This window comes from Balaenoptera ricei, chromosome 6 (assembly GCF_028023285.1).
Source record: "Balaenoptera ricei isolate mBalRic1 chromosome 6, mBalRic1.hap2, whole genome shotgun sequence".
NCBI classification, from domain to species: domain Eukaryota; kingdom Metazoa; phylum Chordata; class Mammalia; order Artiodactyla; family Balaenopteridae; genus Balaenoptera; species Balaenoptera ricei.
Window position 1 is genome coordinate 76,340,270 of NC_082644.1, and position 26,781 is coordinate 76,367,050.

Consider the following 26,781-nt stretch of genomic DNA (forward strand, 5'->3'; position numbering starts at 1 on the left):
ATGATTTCATTTCATCCTCAAACAATGACAGACCACTCTATTCACAGTTCTCTATACACTTTTCACTTTGTAATCTTATTTTTGTTTATCTAGTTTCCTGATTAGTCTATGAAATTTTGTTTTGTATTTTTAGGGCCTAACATTGGGGTGTTCAATAAATATTTGCTGAAAGAGTGTATGATTAATTCTGTTAGGTAGGACACTTAGATGAGACAGCTGGCATGCACTTAGATTAAGTGACAGGATGAACCCCCCAGCTAATGAGTGTGAACTCAGCTTCCATAGCCTCAATCCCTTTCCCACCCCCCAGGCTGCTTTCTACATTGAGTTGTCCTCTTCTTCTGTCTATGGTGTCAACAACTGACATGAAAGGATTTGGTCTGGTGATTAGAATCATGAAAATAATAGAATTGAGATAAAGGTACAGTGCATTTTACAAGAATTTAATTTTACCCTCTTGGTGCATTGTTTAATAATAGCTTTTAACTAAATACAAAGGGTCTGTACTCTTCTTCTAAATGTTTACATGGAGAAAGACTACTCTTAGTCTATGCTTAGAATGGCAAAAATAAGGGTTATGTATTTCTATTTTAGGTGTTTTATTCCTGAAAATGATATTCAGCATGGCAATCACTCCTGGAGAGGTGACCACTTCTCTCATAATTTGGGGGATGGTTTTTGTTTTTGTAAGAGTGCTAAGGAGCAAAGGGAGAAAGCGGGTGTCTCCTCCTGGCCCATGGTCCTTCCCCATCATAGGAAATCTTCTTCATCTTGGAGACCATCCTTACCTTACATTCGTGGAGATGAGGAAGAAATATGGAAATGTCTTTCTCATCAGACTTGGCATGGTGCCTGTCCTTGTGGTGAATGGGATGGAAATGGTGAAACAAGTACTACTTAAAGATGGAGAGCATTTTGCAGGCCGACCTCACATGCATACATTTTCTTTCCTGGCAGAAGGAAAGAGTCTTACGTTTTCGGTCAATTATGGAGAGAGTTGGAAGCTTCATAAGAAAACTGCTTCCAATGCTTTACAACATTTTCTAAAGCAGAAGCAAAATCCTCCACCTGCTCTTGCTTACTTGAGAAACATGTCGCTGAGGAAGTTCCTGAGCTGGTGAAAGTCTCTGCAGAGTTGACTTCCAAGAATGGCAGCTTTGACCCCAGAGGTGCTATTACGTGTGTGGTGGCCAACATTGTCTGTGCCCTTTGTTTTGGCAAGAGATGTGACCACAGTGATGAGGAGTTTCTTAGAATAGTTAAAGAGAATAATGACTTACTCAAGGCCTCCAGCACTGCTAATCCTGCCGATTTCATACTGTGTTTCTGCTACCTTCCACTGCGAATTATAAATTCTCCCCGGGAGTTTTATCAGGCCCTGAATCAGTTTATTGCTCTACATGTACAAGATCATCTTACAACATATGATAAGGTAAGGGTTTAAATTCATGCCAGGACTGGGGATTTGGTGAGAAGTGAAAAAAAAAGAGGGTGAGATGCATTAAGAACTCAGACAACTTTATGTACTACCTTGGTTCTTTCACTGTAATTTTTCCATAATGAACCTTACCCAAACTATTGGTAAATGTGAGGTCCAATCAGAGGGATTATAGGGCAGTATTACTTAGTTCTCATGTAGGGACCATAAGAAGAGCTTTGAATTTTTTGAGACCTCAGAAATTTCCCTAGTGTGCTGATAAGGCACATACTTGAATTATGAATCTGTAATTGGCTGATAAATGATGACTAACATGTAGGTGAGCTTCCTGAAGAAATGACCCAATAATTTTGTTTCTTTAATTTTTCATCTGAAACTATCCGGTCTTAAAATTATCAGCATATTTTTTTCAGAAAGTGTTTTGAATAATTATAAAGAATATTCTATAGGAACCTTCCAATTTACCCTCATATCCTACTTGAGTTTCTGTCCTATGAAGAAATGGACTTTGAGGTCATAACACATGTAGAAATGTTATCCATGTGACAGAAGCGAACCTTCTTATGAGGCCATTGATATGTTTTTGGCCCAATTTGATGGTCCACAAAAGAGTAAATTTCTCTCTTGAAGTATGTATGTACTAGAAAGAATCCTAGTTCTTGGGGACCAATTTGCTGAGAGGAGGGCATCGGGAAAAAATAAAAACATGAAAATGTGAGTAATTGAGCAAATGAAGAGATGTGAGAACTTAAGTCCCCTCCGATTAGAAGGAAGAGGCAGAAAACAATGTGTTTCAGGGTACCAGCAGGGAATTCTAGATCAGATACAGTAAGTAAAAGAGTTTGTGAAATTCATAAATTTCTCTTCCTACTCCCTAACCTACTCTAGCCCCACTTCCTCTTCATGGTGATTATAGTAAAATCCTTACAGTAGGTCTGAAAACCTCTTATTGTATTTATTGCTTAGCAATTTCTCTGTAATAAGTTAACCTCTGATTTTTCTAAGTGTGCTTCCAGACATAGGTATACTCTTTATTGATTGAAAAAAAACTTTCAAGAAGAAATTTGAGTTTGGTACCTTGGTTTTCTATTCTACATTCTTTTAAGATTGAGCATTGCCTTAAGATTGAGCATTAACAAGCAAAACTGGTTGCAAGGTTTAAAATGATCTACCTATATTCTTTATATTCCTAAGTTAATTGGGTTCATTTCAAGTACATGGTAATATGGCTTTTCTTGCATGAGAGTCATATATGCTGTAGAATGTAGGTAGGGATGACTAATCATGTTAAGGTTTATATCCTCAGGACTATAGCCAAGATATCACTGATGCTCTGATTAATACATGCCACAACAAATATGCTGCTACCAAAACAGCCACCTTAAATGACGATGAAATCATAAGCACTGTGAATGACCTCTTTGGAGCTGGTATGTGAAAGTATTTATCAATATTTAAGGTGAATCAAGATTAATTGCAATTTTCTGTTTTCTACTGTTTACATTGTAGAGTCTTTCCCTCTTTTGATATCGGCCATTTACGACTTTGATCCCTACATCCCACTCTCAGTCCCTTTCCCAACCCACTGACATTTACTCTTAATCTGTTTAAGTGCTGTTTTTTTGTTTCATGTATTCTTATAAAATGGGCTTTATATTTTCATGTATTAGCATGTATTCTAATATTATCATGAATTTTAATATATGTAAATTACCATTGTTATTTACATCTCAGCTTATTTCTAACTTTTTTCATGAAGCCCTATACTTTTAAGGTTCAATCACGGTTGTCAGGTGTATTTCTAATTTACTGCTTCTAATGGTTGCATAGTACTCCATGGCCAGTACCCCCTACATTTTACCAGTCTGCTGTCTCAATAATGCAGATATTGAACATCTCGCCAATGCTAATTACCATCTTTGTGCATCAGTTTTGCCTCCTTTTTCATTATAGTCTTATGTGAAGAAGCAGAATTTCTGGGTCACCTAATAAAAGTCCTAGGTCTTGGATATATTGTCCATGGCTCTACAATGTGCAAAATCAGTGTCTTTCGTGCAGCATTCATGGCTTGTTTTGTTTCTCTTTTGATAGTGAATAGAGTCAATATATTCTGAATAGAAGTCCATATTCTCACACCGTACTGCACATTACTACAAACACCATTGTTGGCAACTGCATTTGGACAACTCACTTTTAGGATAATTCCTTGCACTGTGAAGTCATGTTAGAAATTTTGTGGCATGAGAACTGTTGAATCTACCGGCTCACTGTAAGAGATTGCCCTATTCAAAAAATGTAAAACCAAGTCTTGAGAAGGGATGATTGGGAAGGATTTTACTTTGTTCTGAAGCTACATTTGGGTGCATTTCTTGCACATGTTGTGATGCAAGTTGTTTAGAGAACAAACAAATCCTTAAGTCCCAATGCTGTGGAACCACAGACTTGAATTAGGGTACTAGCTTTGTCTCTCGTGTGGTCCTGGTAAAATATTTAACCATCTCTGTGCTGCATGTTTCTCATTTCTAAAGCGAGACTAATTACAGCCCGCATTTCAAATAACCATGCAATCAAGTGATCAATATTTGGAGTAGTCATCATTGTTGACATTTTCATCATCATCGTGAAAACCTAGAAATAAGATATATTGATTTAAACACTAATTTTTGCTACTAGATTATAAGATTTAGTAGAAAACACAAATAGCGTTATTAATTTTGGCATTAGGTCATCATTGAGTTGAATTTATAATTAAAACAGCCTAAAAAAGCTGTTTAATGTGGTATTTCTGAGTGTTAGGTTTTCAAGAACTGATCACATTCTTTGATGTAGTGTAAAGTCATCCTTGAGAAAAAGATGAAGTTTTACATAGAGTTTCTGGCTTTTATTTTCAATAATGAAAAACATCTTACCAATGTATAGATAATATCAAAAGTGAAGATACCTTGTTTAAAGGATGAATTTTAAAACAAAGCAAGTACACTAAAAATCAGTATTTAAAAAAATTGAATTTACTCAACCTTCCATTACGCACTTATACAAACTTATGGCCTTGAAGCCAGATAAGTCCACGTTTAAGTCCTGACTCTGTCTCTTCTGAGTTGTCACCTTGAGCAAGGTCCATAATGTCCTTGAGGCACACACAGTTTTCTCTTCAATAAAATGAGCATAGAATAGAAAAAGCATTCAATAGCTATGTATGATTTATGATATTAATTATTATTATACATAGATCATAGCCATTATTATTATAACAATGGTTTATTTTGTAGTGAAATATTTCCAGTGTTTTCATTTGCCTTATAGGTAATACCTATATATTTAAAACTTTTTTATTTTATTTTTTCTTCTGGTTGCAAACACATAACATTAAATTTACTACATTAAACGTTTTCACATGTACAATTCAGTAGTGTTGTGTATATTCACATTGTTGTATAACAGATCTTTAGAACTTTTTCATCTTGCAAAACTATAACTCTATGCCCATTAAACCCCAATTTGCCCACCTCTGTACTCCCAGCCCTAGGCAACTACCTTTCTAATTTATGTTTTTACGATTTTGACTACTTTAGATACCTTATATGAATGAAATCAGACAGTATTTTCCCTTTTGTGACTGGTTTGTTTCATATAGCATAATGTCCTTGAGGTTCATCCATATTGTAGGAAGTGACAGGATCTCCTTCTTTTTAAGGCTGCATAATATTCCATTGCATGCATATACCACATTTTGTTTATCCATTCATCCATCGATGTACATGTGGGTTGTTTCCGCCTCTTGGCTATTGTGAATAATGCTACCATGAACATGGTGGTACATATATCTTTTTAAATCCATGCTTTCAGCTCTTTTGAATTAATGGATCACTTGGTAATTCTTTTTTAAGTATTTTGAGGACCCTTTATATTGTTTTCCATAGTGACTGCACCATTTTACATTTCTACCAGCAATGCATTAGAGTTCCAATTTTTCCACCTTCTCATCAACATTTGCTGTTTTCTGCTTATTGGTAGTGGCTGCTCTAATGAGTAAGAGGTTAAGCCTGTACTTTGAAATAAACCTTAATGTATAATAATTGTATTATTAATTGGTAGTCATATTTCAATTATTTTCCCTGGATTCTTAGTATTCAAATACAAAGTAAATTGAGGATCCAATTTTGCTAATACTTTTTTCCAAGACACTTTTTCTCTCTTTTTTCTTTCAGAGTTTGAAGCAATATCAACATGTCTATATTGGAGCTTTCTTTATTTGATACGCTATCCAGAAATTCAAGCCAAAATTCAAGAAGAAATTGGTAACACGCTTTCAGATGAAAAGTATAATTCTTATAAGAATATATTTTCATTTTTAAATTAAATTTTTTAAAAAACCTTTTTTTACCCAGATGGAAACATTGAGATGAAATCAACCAGGTTTGAAGACAGGAAAAATTTTACCCTACACAGAAGCTTTCATAAATGAAATATTCAGACGTGCCTCCTTTCTTCCTTTTACTATTCTTCTCTGGTAAGGATATGCTGCTCCTTTGGGACAACAACTATCCCACAGGTGGTGTGGGGAGGAGTGAGGAATCCCAGGCATTAGACTGAATACTTTAAGTGCTTTAAAATCTATAGTATGTTAATGTTATTTTAATATTATTTTAAATCCTTTTATTTTCTTTTGAAACCTTTAATGAAATTTTAACATAGAGCAAGGCAAATTTTGTGAATATTTTTTATAACTAAACTATGATGCCATTAACTTTCATCTTATATTTAAAAATTAAGGGGAGAGAAGGATATGGAAATTTGGAACAATTGATAATCCAACCATAATATATGTTTGGCTATTAAGCGTTGTACAAACTCACTTAACTTCCCCTTACGAGTAGCGTTAGCCGCCTGCTAATGTGATATGGCTTCATTTTCAGTAGCTAAGAATTTTGCTGAACAGTAGACCAAGGAAGCTAGTTGCCACAAACAAATTAAACAGAGTCTACATTTATAGATATTTGAAAGTTTACTGAACCTTATGCCAGACTCTCCAGATCCCAAATGCATGCAAGTACAGACTAAGTAGATAGGCTTTATTAAATATGTTTGTGAACAACCAAAGTTCAGGTAGTTTGAACTGTTTCCATTCCACACAATTAAAATAAAAAATTAAATTCTCCCTGCTTTTTCTCTTCCCATCTTTATATAGTGAAAGAGGGGGAATGTCTCTCACGCCATGTGGTAATCGGCAGAGCAGAATGCAGTGCCTCAGCCCAGGTATCTCCAAGGGCCAGACCACTTAGCTGAGCAGAGTCAAGCCCAGACAGTGAGACACTCAGTCCCCTGTATTTTGCCTCTCGTTTGCTCTCCATATTCACACATAATGCTATCTATTCACTGTGATCCCTTTCCTTCAGATCCCCTTTCTGGCTGAAGTAGACTTCATCTTTAACTTAACTTTATAAAAAGTATCCTACATTTAAATATGCAGCTCTTCTGTCCCAAAGGCTTCCGTAGGGTGACTTTGGGTGCTTCATAAAAGAGTACGACCTACAAGCTTTACTAAGAAATCAGGAACAGAGAGACCTGCCAAGTTTACAGGCATTATTTGGGATGAAATGAAAGTGATCGTAATCTTTGGGACCCTGAAAACACATCTGAGAGCCTCACTAATAGGGAGAAATATATTTTAGGAAATAGGTATTCATTATATTATTAGAAGTGAAGAAATAAACTAATATATCAACTAAAAAGATCAGAGGCATCGGCCAATGAGAGTAGTGTGATATAAACCAAGAATTTTGGCACAAACATAAAAGGCATCTTATATATTAATATGTTGTTTGGGATTAACCTGTTCTCCACTTGGATGTTTACCATTTTCCTTTTAAAAGGACAAGGGGTTAAAGAGCAGAAAATGGGTTAAAATGAAATGAATTTTTAAAAGATAAATGGAAGAATCTTAGGTAAAAGGGGCAAAAGTTTTGCTATTATATATAACTTATGTACACACATACACAAAAGACCAAACAGTACCCTAATAAATATGTATCGCGTGTATGCTCTTTAAAAGTTACATGGTAAGGCATTTTTATATATGCAGTTTCAGAAGTATATATTTAGAGAGAGAGACCCTACAATGAATGAATTTATATATTGAGTCCTTCTTTAGAATATATAGTCACTCATAGTTTAATATTAGTGAAATCAAATTTTACATGCTAGGTTTCCATAGAGTGGGATCATGTGGTTTTTATGCAGAGTAGAATTTGACCAGCTGAATCCACAGAGGGAGTGTGGGCAGGAATGTACTGAGAAAGGCAAGTGGCTATACCTAGGAGCCGGTAATCCTTCCAACAAATGGCTCCATCCCTTTTTTGACCTTCTCCTTTGTTGGGTTTTGAGGGCACCCGATGAATAATACCCATATTATTTGCCGAAGTTCAGTACCAGCTGCAAGATGAAAGTAGGTCAGAGAGAGTTTCAAATATTAACTTTTTTAATGCTCAGAGCTAGTTTGCACAGTTTGGCTTAGAGCTAGACCAAGGAGGCTTACTCATACTTTTTACCTGAATTAGACATACTTCTCCACTCGGACTCTGGCAAAGTTGGACAACAGCAGAGTCTCCTCTGGCAGTATGACACCTGCTCCTCAGCTCAGCCCATTAATAACTATAGCTGAGATGTATTACCTTCTCTGTAGGTTGGCTAATCAGAAGAGAGAACCCAGAAGTGGCTAAGACAAACGTGTCCAGTGACTGTTCTCAAACTCATCACATTGAAATGTCACTGCTTCTCTGGGGAGAAGTGAGTGTGAGGGCCATCTCAGAAGTTAGGGAGTGCCATATGGAAACATAACATGACTTCATCTAAACCGTGCATAATTACAGAGGTATAAAGGGGAAAGATGTACAGTATACATAATGAAGTCTGAGTATGGGACTAGAAAAATAGAATACTTGTTCTAGAGGCAACTTAGGGACCATCCAATACAACCAATATCATTTCACAGCTAGGAAATGAAACCATAGAGTAGATATGAGATTTGCCCAACATCTCACTGAGAACAGTATCTAGAGTTCAGATTTCCTAGTTCCAATTCCATTCCAATTCCTAGTTCCTCCCATCAAGTACTAAATGATGTTATGTTTTGTTTTTCTAATCTACTAATAGAAGCCAAAAACACATGGGGTAAAAAGAAAATGCTTTATAATGTCCTTAATAGTTTCCGGTTATAATCGGATGTGTCTACTTATGACCAACTCTGTCATAGAAATATTGAGATAATTTTCTAGAGATTTTAGCTCATAGCAATGCCTTCAATATATTAGGTGCTCAATATGTTTAACAAATACAAGAAAAAGAATAAATTAGTGATTTGACAATAGGTAGAAGATATATCAATTAATGAACAAAGGAAGATTTATAAAGATGTCACATCATTATTGCAGTAAAAAATAACATTAACAAAAAATAGTCCATGCATCATGGGAGGCAGCTTAGGGATGGGTTATTTGAATTTACAGGATGCGTTGTAATGCTGCCTTTCTCTTTCCTACAGTACTACATCAGATACTACTCTGAATGGTTATTTCATTCCCAGGAAAAACTGCACCTTTATTAACATGTATCAAGTAAATCATGATGAGTAAGCCACCAAAATTATTTCCTGAGATAACATTTGCTTGGTTGTTTGTTTGCTATTTATTAATCTGGGAAAAATTTACATTCTTCTTAACCAAACTTCATTCCCTCTGTTTCTCTTGAAAGAAGTTGTAAAGAAATTCAGTTTTCTTTCCTCACAGATAATAGGAAGGAGGAAATCTTAATACAGATTCATTCAAGGTAAATCAAATTTCAAAAGTGGGCTCACTGGGGGAGGTGTGAGCCAAGGACTTCGTGGGCTCACCCTCTGCATGTGTATGACCAGCCGATATTTGAAAAGCAGCCTGAAACCCCCCACTGGAGTGTAAGCCACCAAGCAGGGATATTTTTCTTCTCTCCCTTTTTGTTTGTTTGCTTTTTCCTCAACCCCAGTACCTAGATCAGTGCCTGGCACATAGTAGGCACTCAGTAAATATTTGTGAATAAAATGCAACTAGAGGCTTGCCCGTATCAACTACAGAAGGGCAGTCTGAGCCTAAGGTACCTCAGGCAGTGAAAAGTGAGGGTGATGAGTGGTGATGGCACTGGTGGGCATAATGATGAGAACAGTTAATCTTTATAGACTCCCACTGCGTGCTGGGCACAAAAAGCTCAGATGTATCTCCTCTGACCTCAACAGTAATCCTATATAGTGGTGCTAGCATGACCCCAATTTTACTGATGAAGAAACTTTCAGCCAGATTGAACAAATTACTTAAGATCACATGTTCAGCAGGTAAGAGAAGCAGGACTCACATCCAGTGTAAATCCTGTTTAATATGTAAATCTTGTTTAATGGAAATTATATGCTCCATGTGGTGAGGGCTTGATGTCACCAGTAAACTGGTAAAGATTGCAATCTTTTCTTTTCCCCCCCTTTGGCTACCGCGTGGCTTGCGGGATCTTAGTTCCCAACCAGTGATCAAACCTGGGCCTCAGCAGTGAAAGCGCCAAGTCCTAACCACTGGACCACCAAGGAATTCCCAAGATGGCATTCTTATACGCTCAGCCGGTTGTATGTACAGTACTCTGTACAGCTTCTCGGTCTTCACCCAACATCTCATCTGACCGATGGCTTAGGCTCCAGGCTCTTAGGGAGGGAGGTGATTATCCTGTGTACCTAACAGCACCTTCACAATCTCTGTAACTAGCAAAATGGTAGAATACACTGCATAGACCGTCCCACTGGAACATTTATTGTCAGAGAGATTGATAGATCCATTCTCCACCCAGTGATCATATTGGATAAACCTAAGCATTTTAAAATCCATTATAAGAAGAAATACAGTCAGTGTAAATTGAATGGCATTTATTTTCAGTTGGTACAACCCCAAGTATCCCAAGTGTTCTAGTATCCTAAGAACTTGTGATTATATTGAATACTGAGTAATGATCAAACTGAGTTAACACAGGTGCTAGTAAAGAAATACTATTTGCATGGAGGCACTTGTTTAAGTAAATGAGTATGTAATTCAAGACTTGATATTATGGGAAAATTATTCATGTTGAATCTAAAAGGTCACCAACTCAAGCACCCACTGAGCAGTGGAAAATACCAAAAATGAAAGAATTGTACTTTGTTGAAGCAGTGGCAAGAGGTCATCTGCTGCATCTAATTCAACCCAGTAAACTGTTGGCGAGCAAGGCATTGTCCCACTGTTATCAGCTCTTTCAGTTATAAAAAAAAGAAAGTGAAAATGTAGATTTTCATGTGGAATCTTCTGATTTTTAAATGTTAGCAACAATTAACTATTTTTAAAAGATTATGAGAGCAAAACGAAGTTTCTTGGAGGACTGAGTATGACTTGTAAGTCCCCAGGTCCGTGACCTCTGGTGCAGAGAGAAAACAAATTTTTCTCCTAGACAGAGGGTGACATCTATAGGCAAAGAGACCCAGTTCTTTATGAAGTCAAGTGAGTCCCTGATGTATGGCTTAAGATGTAGACAACTCACAAACATTAGTTGTCGTAGATGAGCCACATGTGGTGCCTGTAACAAAAAAAAGGTGGAGGGAGAAGAGAGAACCAAATGCACAACAGTTTGGGAACTGTGGGCAACCCCCCCAATCAGGGCTGCTTTCAGGAGACCTGGCTCCTCCTTGTGATGATGTTTGAAGGCTATTTCCTAAACATAGTGAGAGAGCACCTGAGTGAGAGGTGTGTCTCAGTGTCATCATTCCTGCTTATTTTACTTAAAGCAAAGGAGACTGAATATTTATTACCTTTTATTTATACCACAATTTTGGAATATTCTAATGAGAATTTTGTGGAATTATTCATTTAAGATAATAAAAAAATTAAATACATTTCATGTATTTTATTCACTATTTAATGAACCAGAAGTCATTTTAGTGAAAAATAACTGTATTAAATTTTTATGATAACTAAACCTGTCAACATATTAAAGGAAAGAATGACATATATATCTGTAATAATTATATAATTACATAGCTCCATAACTATATACATATATATATAATTTATAAAGGATGTTCTGAACTTGAACAAAACACTTTAGGCAAAACAAAATTGTTATGGAAAAGTTGGCAACAAAGGTAAAAGTGATAAAATGATTCCTTTAAAATTTTTTATTTTTGTCTATTTTATACAGAACTATTTGGGATAATCCCAATTTATTCAGACCTGAGAGATTTCTAAGTGAAAACATGGAACGGAATAGAAGTTTGTTGAGAAAGTGTTGACTTTTGGAATGGGAATCCGGAAGTGTCTCGGAGAAGATGTTGCACGAAATGAGATATTCATTTTCATCACCACAGTTCTGCAGCAGCTCAAGCTGGAGAAGTGCCCAGGAGCCAAGCTTGACCTGACACCCACGTATGGGTTAGTCATGAAGCCAAAACCATACCAACTTCAAGTAGAGCCCTGCTCCACAGGTAGCTCCTGTTCATAGATTCGCAGACTGGGTGGAGGGTTTCTTATTTAATTCAGAAAAATTATGGGCTTCAAATTCATTTAGCAAGAAATTTAAAATTCATACCCCTATGCTGGCTGTTCAGTTCATTGTATGCCATTCTAATGTAGGAGCTGATTTTTGAGTGTATGGGGTTTTAAACCCATGTCTCATGTGATGGTGTCCCAGGTGTCACTGTGTCACTGTGAATATGGAAGAAGGGAACGAGGACTGCTGGATGGAGTGAGCAGGCAAAGGAGTGCTATCTTCCTTCCCTTAATGCCAGCTACAATAGACAGGTGTACTGATATTTGTTTTAAATATTGGGTTCAGAATAAGAACAAGGTTCTGATTTTAAATATATTTCTTTCCACTGGACTAGAAACTAGGTATTCAAGAGGTCCAGAGAAGGGAGCTATAGTCACCCAGAACAGCAGAGAACGTTCATGGTGATAATAGGTGGACTGAGTTAGATTTAGAGAGGCAGGGAAAGGGACTTGAAGGGGGAGGGTTCTTCAAAATCCATTTTTATATCTGCTCTTATGTTTTCTGGATTATGAATTTAACTTCAGAGCAAATTGGTGTTTTTTACAATGTTACCAATTCCTTTTGATACCTACTAGATATACATGTGTATTAGTTTGCAAGGGCTGCCATAACAAAATACCACAGCCTGAGTGGCTTTAACAACAGAAATTTGTTTTCTCACGGTTCTGGAGGCTGGAAGTCTAAGATCAAGGTGTCAGCAGGGTTGGTTCCTCCTGAAGGCTCTTTCCTGGGTTTGTAGATGGGCTGTCCCCACATGGCCTTTTCTCAATGGCCACCCATCCCTGTGTCTCTCCTTTTTGTTGTAAGGACAACAGTTATATTCGATTAAAGCCTCATCCTAACAGCCTCATTTTAGCTTAACTATTGGGTTGGCCAAAAAGTTCATTTGGGTTTTTCCATAAGATGTTACTAGAAAACCCAAATGAACTTTTTGGCCAACCCAATACCTCTTTAAAGACCTTATCTCCAAATACAGTTACATTCTGAGGTACTGGGGTTTGGGATTTCAACATATGAGTTTAGGGTGGGGGAGATACAATTCAGCCCATAATAACATGTTATGAGAAAAAAAAAGACAACAATTAAAAAATTTTTTCAGTATCGTACCCAGCACTAAGTATGTGCTTCTTTAATTGGACTTGTTAATGAGCTAAGGCATATAAGGGACATAAAATGGACAGTGAAAAACTAAGAATTTCAGATTGAAGCTTTAAGGGGAGTTGCATTATAAAGGGTTTGAAATCCAGGCGGGAGTTGAGAGCATGTCTGGAGTCTAATTCAGATGGAGAGAGCACTTAGGGCTAATGACCTAAGACCATCTGAATGATGACCATCTTGACCAGGATGTTGCAATGGAAGCCAAGAAGTTAAACAACTGGCAGACATTGAGGATTAAAGTCAGGACTTCGTCTTTCTTTCCAAGTACAAATAAATTCAGCATTATCCTTGGGAATAAACAAATTGGATTGCCTGTCCTTTTTTGTAAAAGCTTTTGAAATTATTTGCATTATCCACGTGACAGTGTGTCAAACTGAAACTATCCTTACATTTTTTTCTGTAAAAAACTATCAAATCTTCTGTATATGTACTAATAATGGGGATGACAGGAACACTATAGGAATCTTGTTATCTGTTTATCTGGTATTTTCTTTAAGGAATTGTGTTTTTCTAAAACTCTTGTTTTTTTTTTTTAAAACAGTAAGCAAATAAGATTCTATACATTTATTTTAACACATTGTATTGTAAAATGCTAATTTTCACTTTAACTCTGCTCCTAAGGCATAATTAGTGTACTGTTGGGCTTTTTGTATAATTCATAAGTTTGCAGTTTATGTAATTTTAGAAACATGGATAAGAATAAGACAGGGAAAAGAACATTTAAAAGCAAAATAGAAAAGCTATTTTTAATTATATGTATTTACTTATCTGGAAATAATTTATTTTATGAAATATAATTAGAAGCAACACTGTACCAACATTTTACATTGAAATAACTTATATTAACATAAACACTCTAAATAATCATCTGGAGACTACACACAGAATTCATTATGACGATACAGCAATTGATAATATATGGATATATGCATCAGTGGTAATCCAAGACGAGTGAGGTCCTTAAAGCCATTATACATGAAGTAAAAAGATAGCGTAATAGATGTTAGATAGCCTGCTATACAAAGGTACATATAGATGCTTACCACACTGTGCCCTCCTTGTAGCTACAGCCCCTTGGGGCTTTTGGTGAAACCATGAAGATGAAGGTCAGACTAGAAACTATCCACTGCATGATGCAAGTGAGCACAGAATGTGTCTGGTCCCAAGTGTTTTTCAAAGAAGAAAACTTGCACCAAAATTTATAAAGACATTTATATATTCCCACATTGAAATTCTCTAATTCCTTCCCAGTTAAACCTATAATTCAGATGTGATATCAACCCACATGACAGGGTAAGAAATCAGAACCATTTTTGAGAGGTAGAAGGGGTCTTTGGGGATTTTACTCTCTAAATAATTATTAATTATTAAAATCTACAGGTCAGTCCAGGCTTCCAAGTGTGTGGATACATGATTTGATGTTTCAGATTCACACAGGACGTCCCCACAAAATCCAAGATTCATACTTTAAACAACAAAAAGGCACCGTACTATGTACACCTTAAATCAGAAATAGCTAAAGGGAGGTGTTTTACAGCTTAACAGGCTATAAAAAACAAATGCCCTGTGAGGAATGCACCGTTGGCTTCCCCTTCAGATAAGAATAAAAAGCAGGATGCAGGCAACTGATTCTCTATGATACACATTTTTAGCAGTAGGAGAGCCAAAATAAATAAAAATTATAAAAGTTTATAGGTCTTTTCTATCCTTCAAGTTATTTACAAGAATAGTTTACCTTAATTCAGCATCACTATCAAGCCCCATCAACCATAAACTACACACATACAGGCAATACTGTTGCCTTTATCTCTACCCCTGTGGATGGAAGCATGTTGCATGAATGAATTTTCCAGCTAAGTGTGATGACCAAGTTCCAAAATGCTCATTTGAATGGATCTTAATTAAAGTCTTTCTGTTGTCTTAAAATGCATTTACTAAATATAGTTTTATCTTTTCCAGACTTTATATTGACATTTATTTCTAAGGGTACTGCACTGGGCTATAGTCATTTGATGCACTCCTGATCAATCCTCCATCCCTGCCTCAATACCTGACTTCATTCATTACCTTCATGCTGACCTTCCCAACTCCCTGCAAGCTCCACAAATGCAGGGCCAAGTCTGCTTGGCTTCCATTGTACCTCCAGTGTCCAGCACTGTTTCAGGCACATAGCAGACAATCGATAAATAGTTGTTCAGTGAATGCGGGAATGAATTAATGATTAAATGAATGAATCTAACGGAGGAGCAAAAGGAAGTATCCGAGATTTTCTAGTATGGATAGTATTTCTGGCATCTCTGCTCCTATTTTAATTTCTACCTGTTGCCTCAGTCTAAAAATCTGTTCAGTGCTCTCACACCTGTTTAAGCTATAAGGTCCAGATCTCATCAAATACACCCTTAGTTCTTTTTTTTTTTTTTTTTAACTCACATTTTTATGACATCAGATCCCAGCTGGATATTATTAGCCTCCCCCCATCCCCACAGGACCACTGTCAAAGTGTGTCCTAGCACTTAGGAAACTTTCCAAAAGTAACATCTCAAATGTGCTCCAGGAAGTCAGTGTTTCTCCAGCTCCGACATCTTCATCTTGTCAACACACACGCATATAGATAGGCAGCTGACCATTCACTAACTTCACCAGACACATTTGTTGTCTAATGGCATCTGTCACTTCTCCTGCACACTCTGATGGAGAGAAGGGGGTCACTGCTTTCTCCCTGAAATGTTTACACCCAAGGATGGGTGTTGGAGTTTACTTATTTTTCAATGGCGTAACGGAGAGTTAGGAGTAATTCTAAAGAAAGCTTACTTGAGGTTTGGGAATATTGGAAGGAATGACATAAACATACACACAAAATTATGTCCTGTGCCCTACTGCTTAAGCCTAAGACTAGATTGTTCCTAGCACCTCATCCTGCACCAGTTCCCTGCTCTCTTTGCTCCCTGTGGACAAGAGCAATTCCCTGATCTGCTGCCTTCCCAGCCCCCAGATTACCATAGGCTTTGTATTTTGTGCTTTCTTTCTCTCTCTCTCTTTCTTTCTCTTTTTAGTTAGCTTAGCTAGAGGTTTATCAATTTTATTGATCTTTTCAAAGAACCAGCTTTTGGTGTCATTTATTTTCTCTCTAGTAATTTCTTGTATTCAATTCCATTAATTTCTCCTCTAATTTACATTTCTTTTCTTTGGCTTACTTTGGATTTACTTTGCTCCTATTTTTCTAGTTTTCTAAGGTGGAAACTTAGTTTATTGATTTTAGATCCTTTTTTCTTTTCTAATATATGCATTCAGTGTTCTAAATTTTCCTCTAATACGACCCAGAATGTGGTCTATATTTGTGAATATTCCATATAAGCTTGAGAAGAATGTGCATTCTGCTGTTGTGGGATGAAGAAGTCTACAAGATGTCCCTTACTATTTAGTTGATTGATGGTGGAATTAAGTTCAACTGTCTTTACTGATTTTCTGCCTACTGGACCTGTTCATTTCTGATTCCAAACTAAAATTTAAAACTAAATAATGTGTGAAACATGCATGCAAACAGTTAATATTTCTAGCTACTGAATTATTGTGGAAGTTTATTTATTGGCATGGAGAGATGATATATTTTAAAAAGCTAATGTGAAATATTGCATGTAACTATTAATTATTTTGTGTATATATACACACGGAAAGTGTAAGATGTGACATGCAAATAGAATGCCAACAAAAATATGATTTTTTTTTCTATTTCAGCTTATGCTCTAAATATAGTATTGCATTTATTTGAGATTATAAATTTCCTCTACTTCTGTGAATTCACATAAGGGTGAAGAAAGGTTTCAGGGTAGCAAGTACCTATCACAAAATTCATGGGTTTGGTCTAGAGAGGGGGATGAATCTTCAGACTAGATGCATGAACTGTGAATTAAAACACCAGGTTATAGAAGTTTTGCATTAATTAAATTGAAATAAAAGCTGGCAACTGAGAATAAAGAAAGAGACACACATTGTTAGTATAAAACCTCAAAAGTCTGGGATCATTCATTGATCAATTAAGAAGCTCTACACACCTACATAACTAAATAAACTAACTTTATTTAGTTTTTAATGTGTGTGTCTTTAGGTGCCTACTTTAAGCCAGGCTCTTTAGATGCCAGGCATAATAAAAGATGACTAAAATATGATCTCTAACTTCAGAAGCTCTTTAAGATAGAGGTGAATGATGATAAGTGTGTGTGTGCGTGTGTATGTGCATAGATAGCATATAGGTGTGTATATATATATACAATGATATAGTTAAATATACATATTTTAATTGTTCTTTCTAAGACTGGTCATAAAAATTCAAGCTTTCTCGTTCCCTCTTCATGCATTCAATGGGGATGTGCGTTTGAAAATTTCTTTGCAACTTTCTCTTTTTGTGAAGAGTCCTTGACAGGGTGAATGCCCTTTGTTGATCAAGGAGCTTCGTATGGTCCTGCCAACTTACGTCTTTGCACAGCTGGTCACTCTTCTAAGGAGTCTTCATTCTTTGATTCCTTTGTGCCAGCTTGGCCTATTTTATACTATTTCCTAGCATTCCATACTCAGTGGTCCTCACTGGGTTTCACCATGCTTCTCACTATTCTGCCTGGCATTTTGACTTTCATCTCTCTATTTAGAATTGCCAACAGGTTTTATCATCTCACAGTAGGTGAGAACAGAGCAGTTTAGAAATTCAGCACCTTGGGAAGAGAGTTTAACACAGCTGGAGGGCAGAACTTCACCTACCATCTTAGCAGTGCTTGCTTAGCTTAGTGTCTGGAACATAAAGGCCTTCAACATGTATTCAGAGGAATCACTCCCATTCAAGTATTTATTCACAATGCGCCTCATTGGGACTCTGTGGGCCAGGGAATAGTATTGTGTGAAAAGGCTTTCCAAAGTTAAAATTGCTGTGGGCAGTGAAGTGATTTACAAGATGGTATCTCTTTGGTTAACAATATTCTTACTCTACATATTTCAGAAAATTGGGAAATGAAGCCAAGTATGTGAAAACTGTTCTTTGGAGCAGGAGCAATAATAGCTTTGGGTTTTGAAATAAGAATCAAAGGTGGTGTTTTCCCCAGACCATTGGGCAAGATAGATTCGAACGCAATTACTCTATATATGGAAAGCTGCTGTTTGCTTTTTAGTTAAGATTTTTAAACACAATTTCCCCAATTTAAAGAAAGTTAAGTTACTCACTTCTCCTCCCCACTGATTCTTGCTCTATACAACAAATGCAAGTTTGATGAGGAAATTTTTATTAAGATATCCATACAGAAAAGTGCACAAAATGTAAGTTTAAAGCTTGGTGGATTTTTACAAACTGAACACCACCAGCATTCCACAGCCCCCCAGCCTTTCATTCCTCCTTAGCCTCCAATCTCTGTGCCTCAAGGATAACCCTTATCCTGACTTCCAATGCCCTAGTTCGGTTTGTCTGTTTTTGACCTGTACATTAAGGGAGTGAAACAAATGTGCCCTTTTGTGCTTGACTTCTTTTGTACCACATTGTACTGGCAAGATTCATCCATGTTCTATTTGAAAGATTAATCAAGTTGTGTGTAGTTGTATTTCATTCATTCTCATTGTTCATTGCTATAGATTGTTCCATTAGGTGACTATACCACAATTTATGAATGTATTTTATTGATAGAAGCCACTTGGGTAATTTCTATTATGGATCGCTATGAAGAGTGCTGCTATGAACATTCCCGTGCACAGTTTTTGGTGAATACATGTAAACTTTTTTGTTGACCCGTATAAATATAGGACTGGAATTGCTGAGTCATAAAGCATTTGTTTGTTTAATTGAGAAATTCCAACTAATTTTTCAGCATGGTTGTACCAATCTATACTCCCACCAGCAAGCTGAAAAAGTTCTCTGGTTGTTCCACATCCTTTTCAACAGTTGATATTTTCTGTCTTATTTTCTGTATTTTTGTTTTAGCCACAGTGATGGCAAACATACCCTTATTAAAGAGACAGATGGTCAGATAAATCCCTGGCCTGTTACCTTACGTGAACTTGATTTTGGCAATGTTAGCTAGTTCATTCTCTCTTAATGAAATGAATCTAGGACAGATTGAGTGCATTCATCCACTGAAGTCCTTCAAAAGTGAATGATCATCCAACCCCCTGCCACCGCCCCCCTCCCCCAAACACAAATGATCTTAGCTCACGGTTACCAGGGCCTCCTGAGAAAGCAGTTTTTGCCAAGACTTTTTTCCAATTTCTTTGGGAAGAGATTTTACAGGATTTCCCCCGTTAATCAAAACAATTTCTGCCTTTAAAATGTATCTCAGTTATTATAATGGCTATGTTTAGTTTATAATTTCAGGGTAATCTAGAAGTGGTTATTTATTTCTGTTTATTTTGTAGCATATGCCTTTTATATTTTTCAGAATTCTACTTTTCGCTGAAAGAGTCGGTACTAAAAAAACAGGACGTTCTATCAACTCACATTCCTAGAATTCCTTTTTGGTCAGAAGTGTAAGTCTGTTGACCCTTCCAAATTTTGTCTCTCTGACAAGAAAAGAAAATCCAGAAGAGAACATTTTGAGATCGTATTGTTTTCCATTGCCCTTGTGTTTGTTTTGCTCTGTTTCACTCTATTATCCAACTAATGCCATTCTGCCTATTATTTACTTATTTTAAAATAAAGACTTGGAGTAATTTTTCATATTTTTCTACAAGTCTCCCTTGATTAGAAAGGTATTTCTGGGCAATAAAACTTAAGTTTTGACTGTGAAATTCTGTCAATAATTTGAGAAAGTTTGAAATTTGTTTCTGTTGTATGTACAGTTAGGTGATCTTATGAATTCCACATGGATTTTATATGCAATGATCCTTCAGTAACTAGTTTCTAAGAAAAATAGAACCTTTTCCATACTTAATTTACAGACCTAGCTTTCAATTTCCTCTTCATTTTGTTTATGGTAACTTTTGCCATGAAAACATAAGTGATTTTATTTTTTATTTATTTATTTTTTTAATTAATTAATTTATTTATTTTTATTTTTATTTATTTTTTTTTTTTATTTATGGCTGTGTTGGGTCTTCATTTCTGTGCGAGGGCCTTTTCCAGTTGCGGCAAGTGGGGGCCACTCTTCATCGCGGTGCGCGGGCCTCTCACTATCGCGGCCCCTCCCATTGCAGAGCACAGACTCCAGACGCGCAGGCTCAGCAGTTGTGGCTCACGGGCTTAGTCGCTCCGCGGCATGTGGGATCTTCCCAGACCAGGGCTCGAACCCGTGTCCCCTGCATTGGCAGGCAGATTCTCAACCACTGCGCCACCAGGGAAGCCCCATAAGTGATTTTAAATAGCCAAATATATCTAGTTTTTTCTTTATGGTTTTTGAAATTCCTATCATACTTAGGAAAGCCTTCTCCACCCCAAATTCATACAAATAGCCTCCTACCATTCCTTCCAATATTTTTCTTTAAAAAAAAAAGGGGGGGGAGCTTCCCTGGTGGCGCAGTGGTTGAGAATCTGCCTGCCAATGCAGGGCACACAGGTTCGAGCCCTGGTCTGGGAAGATCCCACATGCCGCGGAACAACTAGGCCCGTGAGCCACAACTACTGAGCCTGCGCGTCTGGAGCCTGTGCTCCGCAACACGAGAGGCCACGATAGTGAGAGGCCCGCGCACCGCGATGAAGAGAGGCCCCCGCTCGCCACAACTGGAGAAAGCCCTCGCACAGAAACGAAGACCCAACACAGCCAGAAATAAATAAATAAATAAATAAATTTTTTTAAAAAACAAAAAATGGTAGGTATCCAGTTCTGTTTCCTTCTGGATTATCAATCATATCAGCAGCATTTATTAAATTAGCCACTCTTTCTCACTAAGTTAGATAAAAACCACATATATACTTATCCTTCTGTGGATGCTCGACCATATCTGACTAATATATTTATATATTTATGTGCCAATATTATACGCTTTTGATTACAGTGACTTTATAGTTATCTTAGTAACTGAAATTCTCTCACTTTGACTTAATTGTTCTTATTCAGTATTCATAAATTTCTTGGCTACTTTTAGAGATTTATTTTTGCATTACACATTCCAGAATTATTTTATATAGTTCCATCGAAAAGCTCATTGAGATTATATTTTGAGTTGTGCAAAATTTGTCTTAATTTTAGAAGTACCAACATTTCTATGACAGTTCTTATTCTGGTTGTTTTATGTCCTTCATTTGCATTTCAAATTTTAATTTTTATGTCTTAAACTATTCTTGCTATACTTAGGTCTAAGAATTTTATTGTTTTGTCCATATTATACATGTATATTATTTTTCACTTTAGTTTCAAACATTATTGTTAGGACTGAGAAAAAGTTATTGAGTCTCATAAAGTGTCCAGTCAGAGTTAATCTTGGGACTTTTTCAGGAGCTGCTAGAAGGAGATACTCAAAATGAAAAACATCTTGTCATGAGGAACCTGGGAAACAACTCAACATGAAGGAAAATAGAATCTAGAGGTGGAGACATAGCAGGTACTAGAGCTATTATTTGAATTTCTGGAAGAAGCCGTATCTGAAACCATTATCGTTTGTCCTTTTCAATTACTCAAGCCAATAAGCTTCCCCTATTTCCATTTGATTTAAGCAAGTTTAAGTAGGTCTTATTTTTCTTTGCTTATCCAATAAGGTATGTATAGACGTTTGAACTTGACTCTTCCAGATGATTTTGTTGCTGGAAATCTTCAGAAAACTGCCAAGTTACACTCTACTACTGTCATGGAAAAAAAATAATTTAATGGTAGTAGAGCCGAACTTAAGTGTTCAATGTTGAAATGTTAGCAAAGATGTGTAGAATGAAACTGAGATTGCTTCATTAGAGCCCAGTTTTAAGAGATACTGATACAACAAAAAGTATGGGGGGTTACAAACGCAAAACTGTAAAAATAAAGCAAATCAGTTGTGTGAAAGGATGATGAAGGACACTTATCTTCTATTGCCTGTACAATATAAATTTGATACATTAATATTTCCTTCTAATGGAGAGTTTAGAACTTCGTTTGACAGTCATTATTTTATTCAAGGCATTTTTATTAATTAAAAAACAAACGTTAATTGTAAGTAGCATAATTATGTTCTTTTACTCGAAGAAAATAGAGCTTGAACCCATTATGATGTTCTGAAGTTTCTTTTGTGCCCACCTGTTTATCCAGCAAGCTGGTTTCTTCATTATTGGCTTCCTTACAACCCGTTGCACAACTCTGATTTTGTTTGTGTTTCAGCTTTACAGTCATACTGAGGCCAATCAACAGCTTTCAAATATTTGATCAGGTCTGAGATTATATTTAGGGAACTCCTTTGCTTCCTGTTGAAAAATAGTTGAGGCTCAAATAGGATTTGGAATGACCACTTATCACTCAGGATTTCAAAACGTAATTTTTGTATCAGTTGATAATTCACTTATTCATTCTTTCATTTCACTCCACATATGTTTAAGTGGGTGTGACTATAATCCAGGCACTTTTCTAGACACAGCATAAACATCACCGGAAAACAAAGATCTTGCTCTCATGGAACTTAGATTCCAAAAAGGACAGAGCAAATAAACCTATGAGCAAAATATAAATTATGTCAAGTGGTGGTAAGTACTATGAATTAATGTGAAGTAGAGTAAGGATAGAGAATGCAGGTGGAGAGGGGTGAGGATGCCCTTTCATATGATAGTGTAGAAAGTTCCCTTTGATAAGGTGACCTTTATGCAGAGAGTTGTAGTGAATAAGTACTAAATGGATATCTAAGCAAAGCACATTTCGGACAAGTTAAGAGACTCTGAGACACGAGTATGCTAAGCATATTTAAAAAGTAGCAAGAACACCTAAACGGCTGGAGTAGAATGAGGATCCAGGAGATACAGAAAACACGTGGAGGGGGGCTTGATCATAAGGGATATGATATTTGTTCTAGAAGATTGCTCTGTTTGTGTATGAGAATAGACTGTAGAAGGGCAAGTGTAAAGAGCTACTACACACCTGCAAGATGGTTGCTAAGAAATGACATTAAATTTTTCACTGTGGAGGTCATTAATGACCTTGACAAGATTAGTGTAGAAAAAATAAATTTTATGTTTCAAAATTATACATTTTCTTATAACTTTTCTTACATAGAAAAGTTACACGTTTTCTATAGCACCCTCTTCTGGGCTTTCAGTGAAGCGGCTTTTACAGTAACACAGAAGATAGATGACGGTGCTTGGACAGGGAACGCTAAGTGAGACATGGTCAAACTTGATACATTTTGAAAATAGATGAAGAGAATTTGCTGGATGTGAAACAGAGGGCTTGTATCAATGTTCTATCAGAAAAGATATGGCACATTTAATTAAGATAACTAGCGATGTGTTTAATAAAGGAATTATTTAGAAAGATGTGAACAGGGTATAGAAGAACACAAGGAATAGTGCAATGCCCTGAAGAATGAATATAAAAACCTGTGTTAAGTGGAATTTTAACAGACTTGCCTTAAGGAAAACACCCAGCTCAAAACTGCCCCATGAGGCTATAGATGAAGGAATCAGTACTTTGACCTCACTTCCTTCCCTCCCTCCACAGGAGCAAAGGTTCCCATTGACTAAAACCAATTGCAAAACAAAGGACAAGGGAGAACCTTGATTTAGCTCCTACAGGTCAGCTTTCAGTGTCATGAATCAGGGTGTGGAAGGGTGGAGAATGAACCTGGAGAGACAAATGGAAGATATCCAGGATGACTCTATGCACTTGGCTTGAGTAACTAGAACTGCATGAGGATCAGTGTGTGTGTGTGTGTGTGTGCGCGCGCGTGTGTGTGTGTGTGTGTGTGTGTGTATGTGTTAAAAAAAGATAGATTGAAAGAAATTGAAGTAGAATTTTGTATAACACAGTTTTAAGATGGCAACGTGACAGTAAATGTGAATTTTTAAAAAGTGTGTCCGGACTTCCCAGAAGAAGTTAAGATTGAAGATATAATATTAGGAATTTTAAGTATATAGTTGGTATTTAAACCCCGAGAACTGGATGAAATCACCTAGGCAAGGAGTACAGATGGAGAAGAGTTTATGAAAATAATCCAGAGGAACAGACAAAGGGGACAGCAAAAACATTTTTTTCAAAAAGGAAGGAGTCAGTAGTTATGTCAAAAGCTGTTAAGAGCTAGAGCAAAATAATTACTGAGAAATGATGTTAAATTTTTCAGCGTAGAGGTCATTAATGACCTTGACAAGATCAGTGTAGATAAAAATTTTGTGTTTCAATAGAAACTATGCTTTGTATGACAACCCTTCTAGGTTATCAGATTGCAGCCCAGTTCATTGCCTTTGAGCTATTTTGCAACTCTTTGTAAATGTGGGTAACTGATAGTAAATTCTGACTTGCCTGATAGTATTTAATGAACATTTTCTATCCAGTTTAGTAGTGACTGGATTGGCTTGGAAAAACCACAGTTTTGTCTCCATTTTCAATTCATTTCAATATTCCTTCAGTCCATATGAATTTGTACTATTTTGAGTTTTCCTTTGAACCGGTTATAGCATGGGCCTGGTTCTATTCATAAGAATAAAAGAATTTCTTTAACACACGTTCATTTTTCATCTATATTAAAATCATGATTCTTACCTTTTGGTGTAGTGATGTGGGCAAAAAATTGACTCAAATGTATTTAATAGAAAACGGGGTCAAGATAGCTGATTTGATATTCAGAAAAATCTTTTTTGGTAAAGCACATTGAAAAATTTCAATACAATTTATCACTTTTTTAAAGCTTGGTGGGAAAGCAGAGACCTGAAATGAAAAGAAAGCCATGAAGAGGCGATGAGTGAGTACTAGATGTGCCCTTGGGACAGGAAACGAAGCTTGGGACCAGAGCTGAGGAGGAGGTAGGACCCCTGGCATAAGCTGGGATTCTTCAAAGGGCAAAATCTCAAGGGAAAAAGCTGCTTTCCATTACATGGAAATGGTGAAAGTATTTGCCTTCTTTGGTCTTAGCTCTAGTTGAGGTAGGATAAAAGAAGAAAAATTATCCCTGAGAATTCTAACCACAAGCTAGCACACACCTTGTTTGTTTGAGGAACTCGAAAAAGGCAGGTTTAAAGAGAACGGAATGAACTCTTGTCTAGTTTCATGTCTGTCACCTCCTTGTACCCTAATGTTGCCAACGATAACTTCTCTATTTCATTAGATAACTCAGCCATGAGGGTGTCTCTTGATTCACATTATGAAAGCCCAAACACGATTCTTCTGTTGCAGTGTACACATGCAGGCTATTAAAATCTACAGATTTCCACCCTTCTGATCCCCATATCACAAGAATTGATTTCTTACATAATAATGATATTTACTTGAGTTTTTATTTTGTCATTTGATCCTCCAGTTAATGTATTTACCCAGGCAGAAACATTAAAAAACAAAAAAGTCGTTCTCAAGTAATTTCCTCCTCTCTCCTCACATTTTTTATTTCCTTTGAAACCAACACTATTTTCCTTGGCTGAGATGGACAGTTAGTTAAAATGATATTTCCTAGGGAAAAAAAAATTCTCAGGATGAGAAACTAAATTTGAACTAAATTGTAAATGTCTTAGTCCAAAATCTCAGAAAGAGCATGTATTTTAAAATAAACTTGGACCTTTCTCTGAGCTCCACTCCCAGAATAATTCAATTTGAACCTACGTAGGTGCTCTCTCACTCACATCCATCTGTTGAAAAACAAAGCATTTGGGGGAAGTCCTTTGGTCTCGTGCCCATTTGGTTACCTCTAGATGCCTTGTCTTAGCTCATATAGGCTACTGAAATCTGAGAGCCTTGTGTTTCTGTCCCGTCTGGAAGCCCAGCAAGTTTTGCAGAGGCCGTGAACCTGAGCCCAGACTCCAGCCTCTCAAGCATACCACGCAGCCATCCCATTCCCACCTAACCAAAAACTCTTCTCACTTCCTGGGATACTGGGAGGAAGCCAGCTGCAGATTCCAGCTGAGAACTTCCAGATCTCCCTTTGCATCCTCAACTTCTGGAGGACACATCCTCTTCTTCCTCCTCTTTTCCAGGAGAGACCTGTCTCTCTTTCCCTTCCTGGGCATAATCCTTTCAAGTACTAGGAAGACAATTATCCTTTGATTCCTACAGCAAAACCTCCTATACGCCAAGAAAGCATGAAAGGACTGACTACCTTCTTTGAGTGGATGGGAGTGGGAAAAAGTGCATCAAGGAAAAAGCACAAGTTACTATCTCAATCAATTATACTGTCTCACAACTTTTGCGGGAGTACCCTCCCCTCATAACCTGAAATACCTGATAAAAGAAGTCAAGGTCCATCACTAACATGCCGTTCAATTTGTGAGGGTTTGAAGGAGTGCCCTAAACCTCCATCAGTGGCCTAGCCTTTATAATCTGATTACACTCACCATTTTTTTATTCCTGAGATCTGAAACCAGAATGAGGAAGGAAACTTAAATTACAAATGTCACCACTCATTTATTTAAAAGTTATGTCATTCTACATATGCGAATGCATTATATTCTCTTGCAATTTATCTAAACCCTTTACACTAGCTGTACCCTTCAGGACATTAAAGAAATGGAATCATCTCTTGACTGCCCATGGGCAGATGAG

General features: G+C 36.7%; 1 protein-coding gene across 1 annotated transcript; it reads left to right on the top strand.

Annotated features, from left to right (window-relative positions):
• The first annotated feature begins 611 nt into the window (after positions 1-611).
• Positions 612-21,726, top strand: LOC132367860 (cytochrome P450 1A1-like). The gene is given in 11 exon segments (XM_059926465.1): positions 612-1,032; positions 1,035-1,432; positions 2,745-2,868; positions 5,647-5,736; positions 5,827-5,867; positions 5,869-5,948; positions 8,979-9,065; positions 11,672-11,742; positions 11,745-11,954; positions 19,588-19,675; positions 21,580-21,726. Coding segments are annotated over 11 exon segments (1,620 nt in total). The 3' UTR covers positions 21,590-21,726.
• The last annotated feature ends 5,055 nt before the right edge of the window (positions 21,727-26,781 follow it).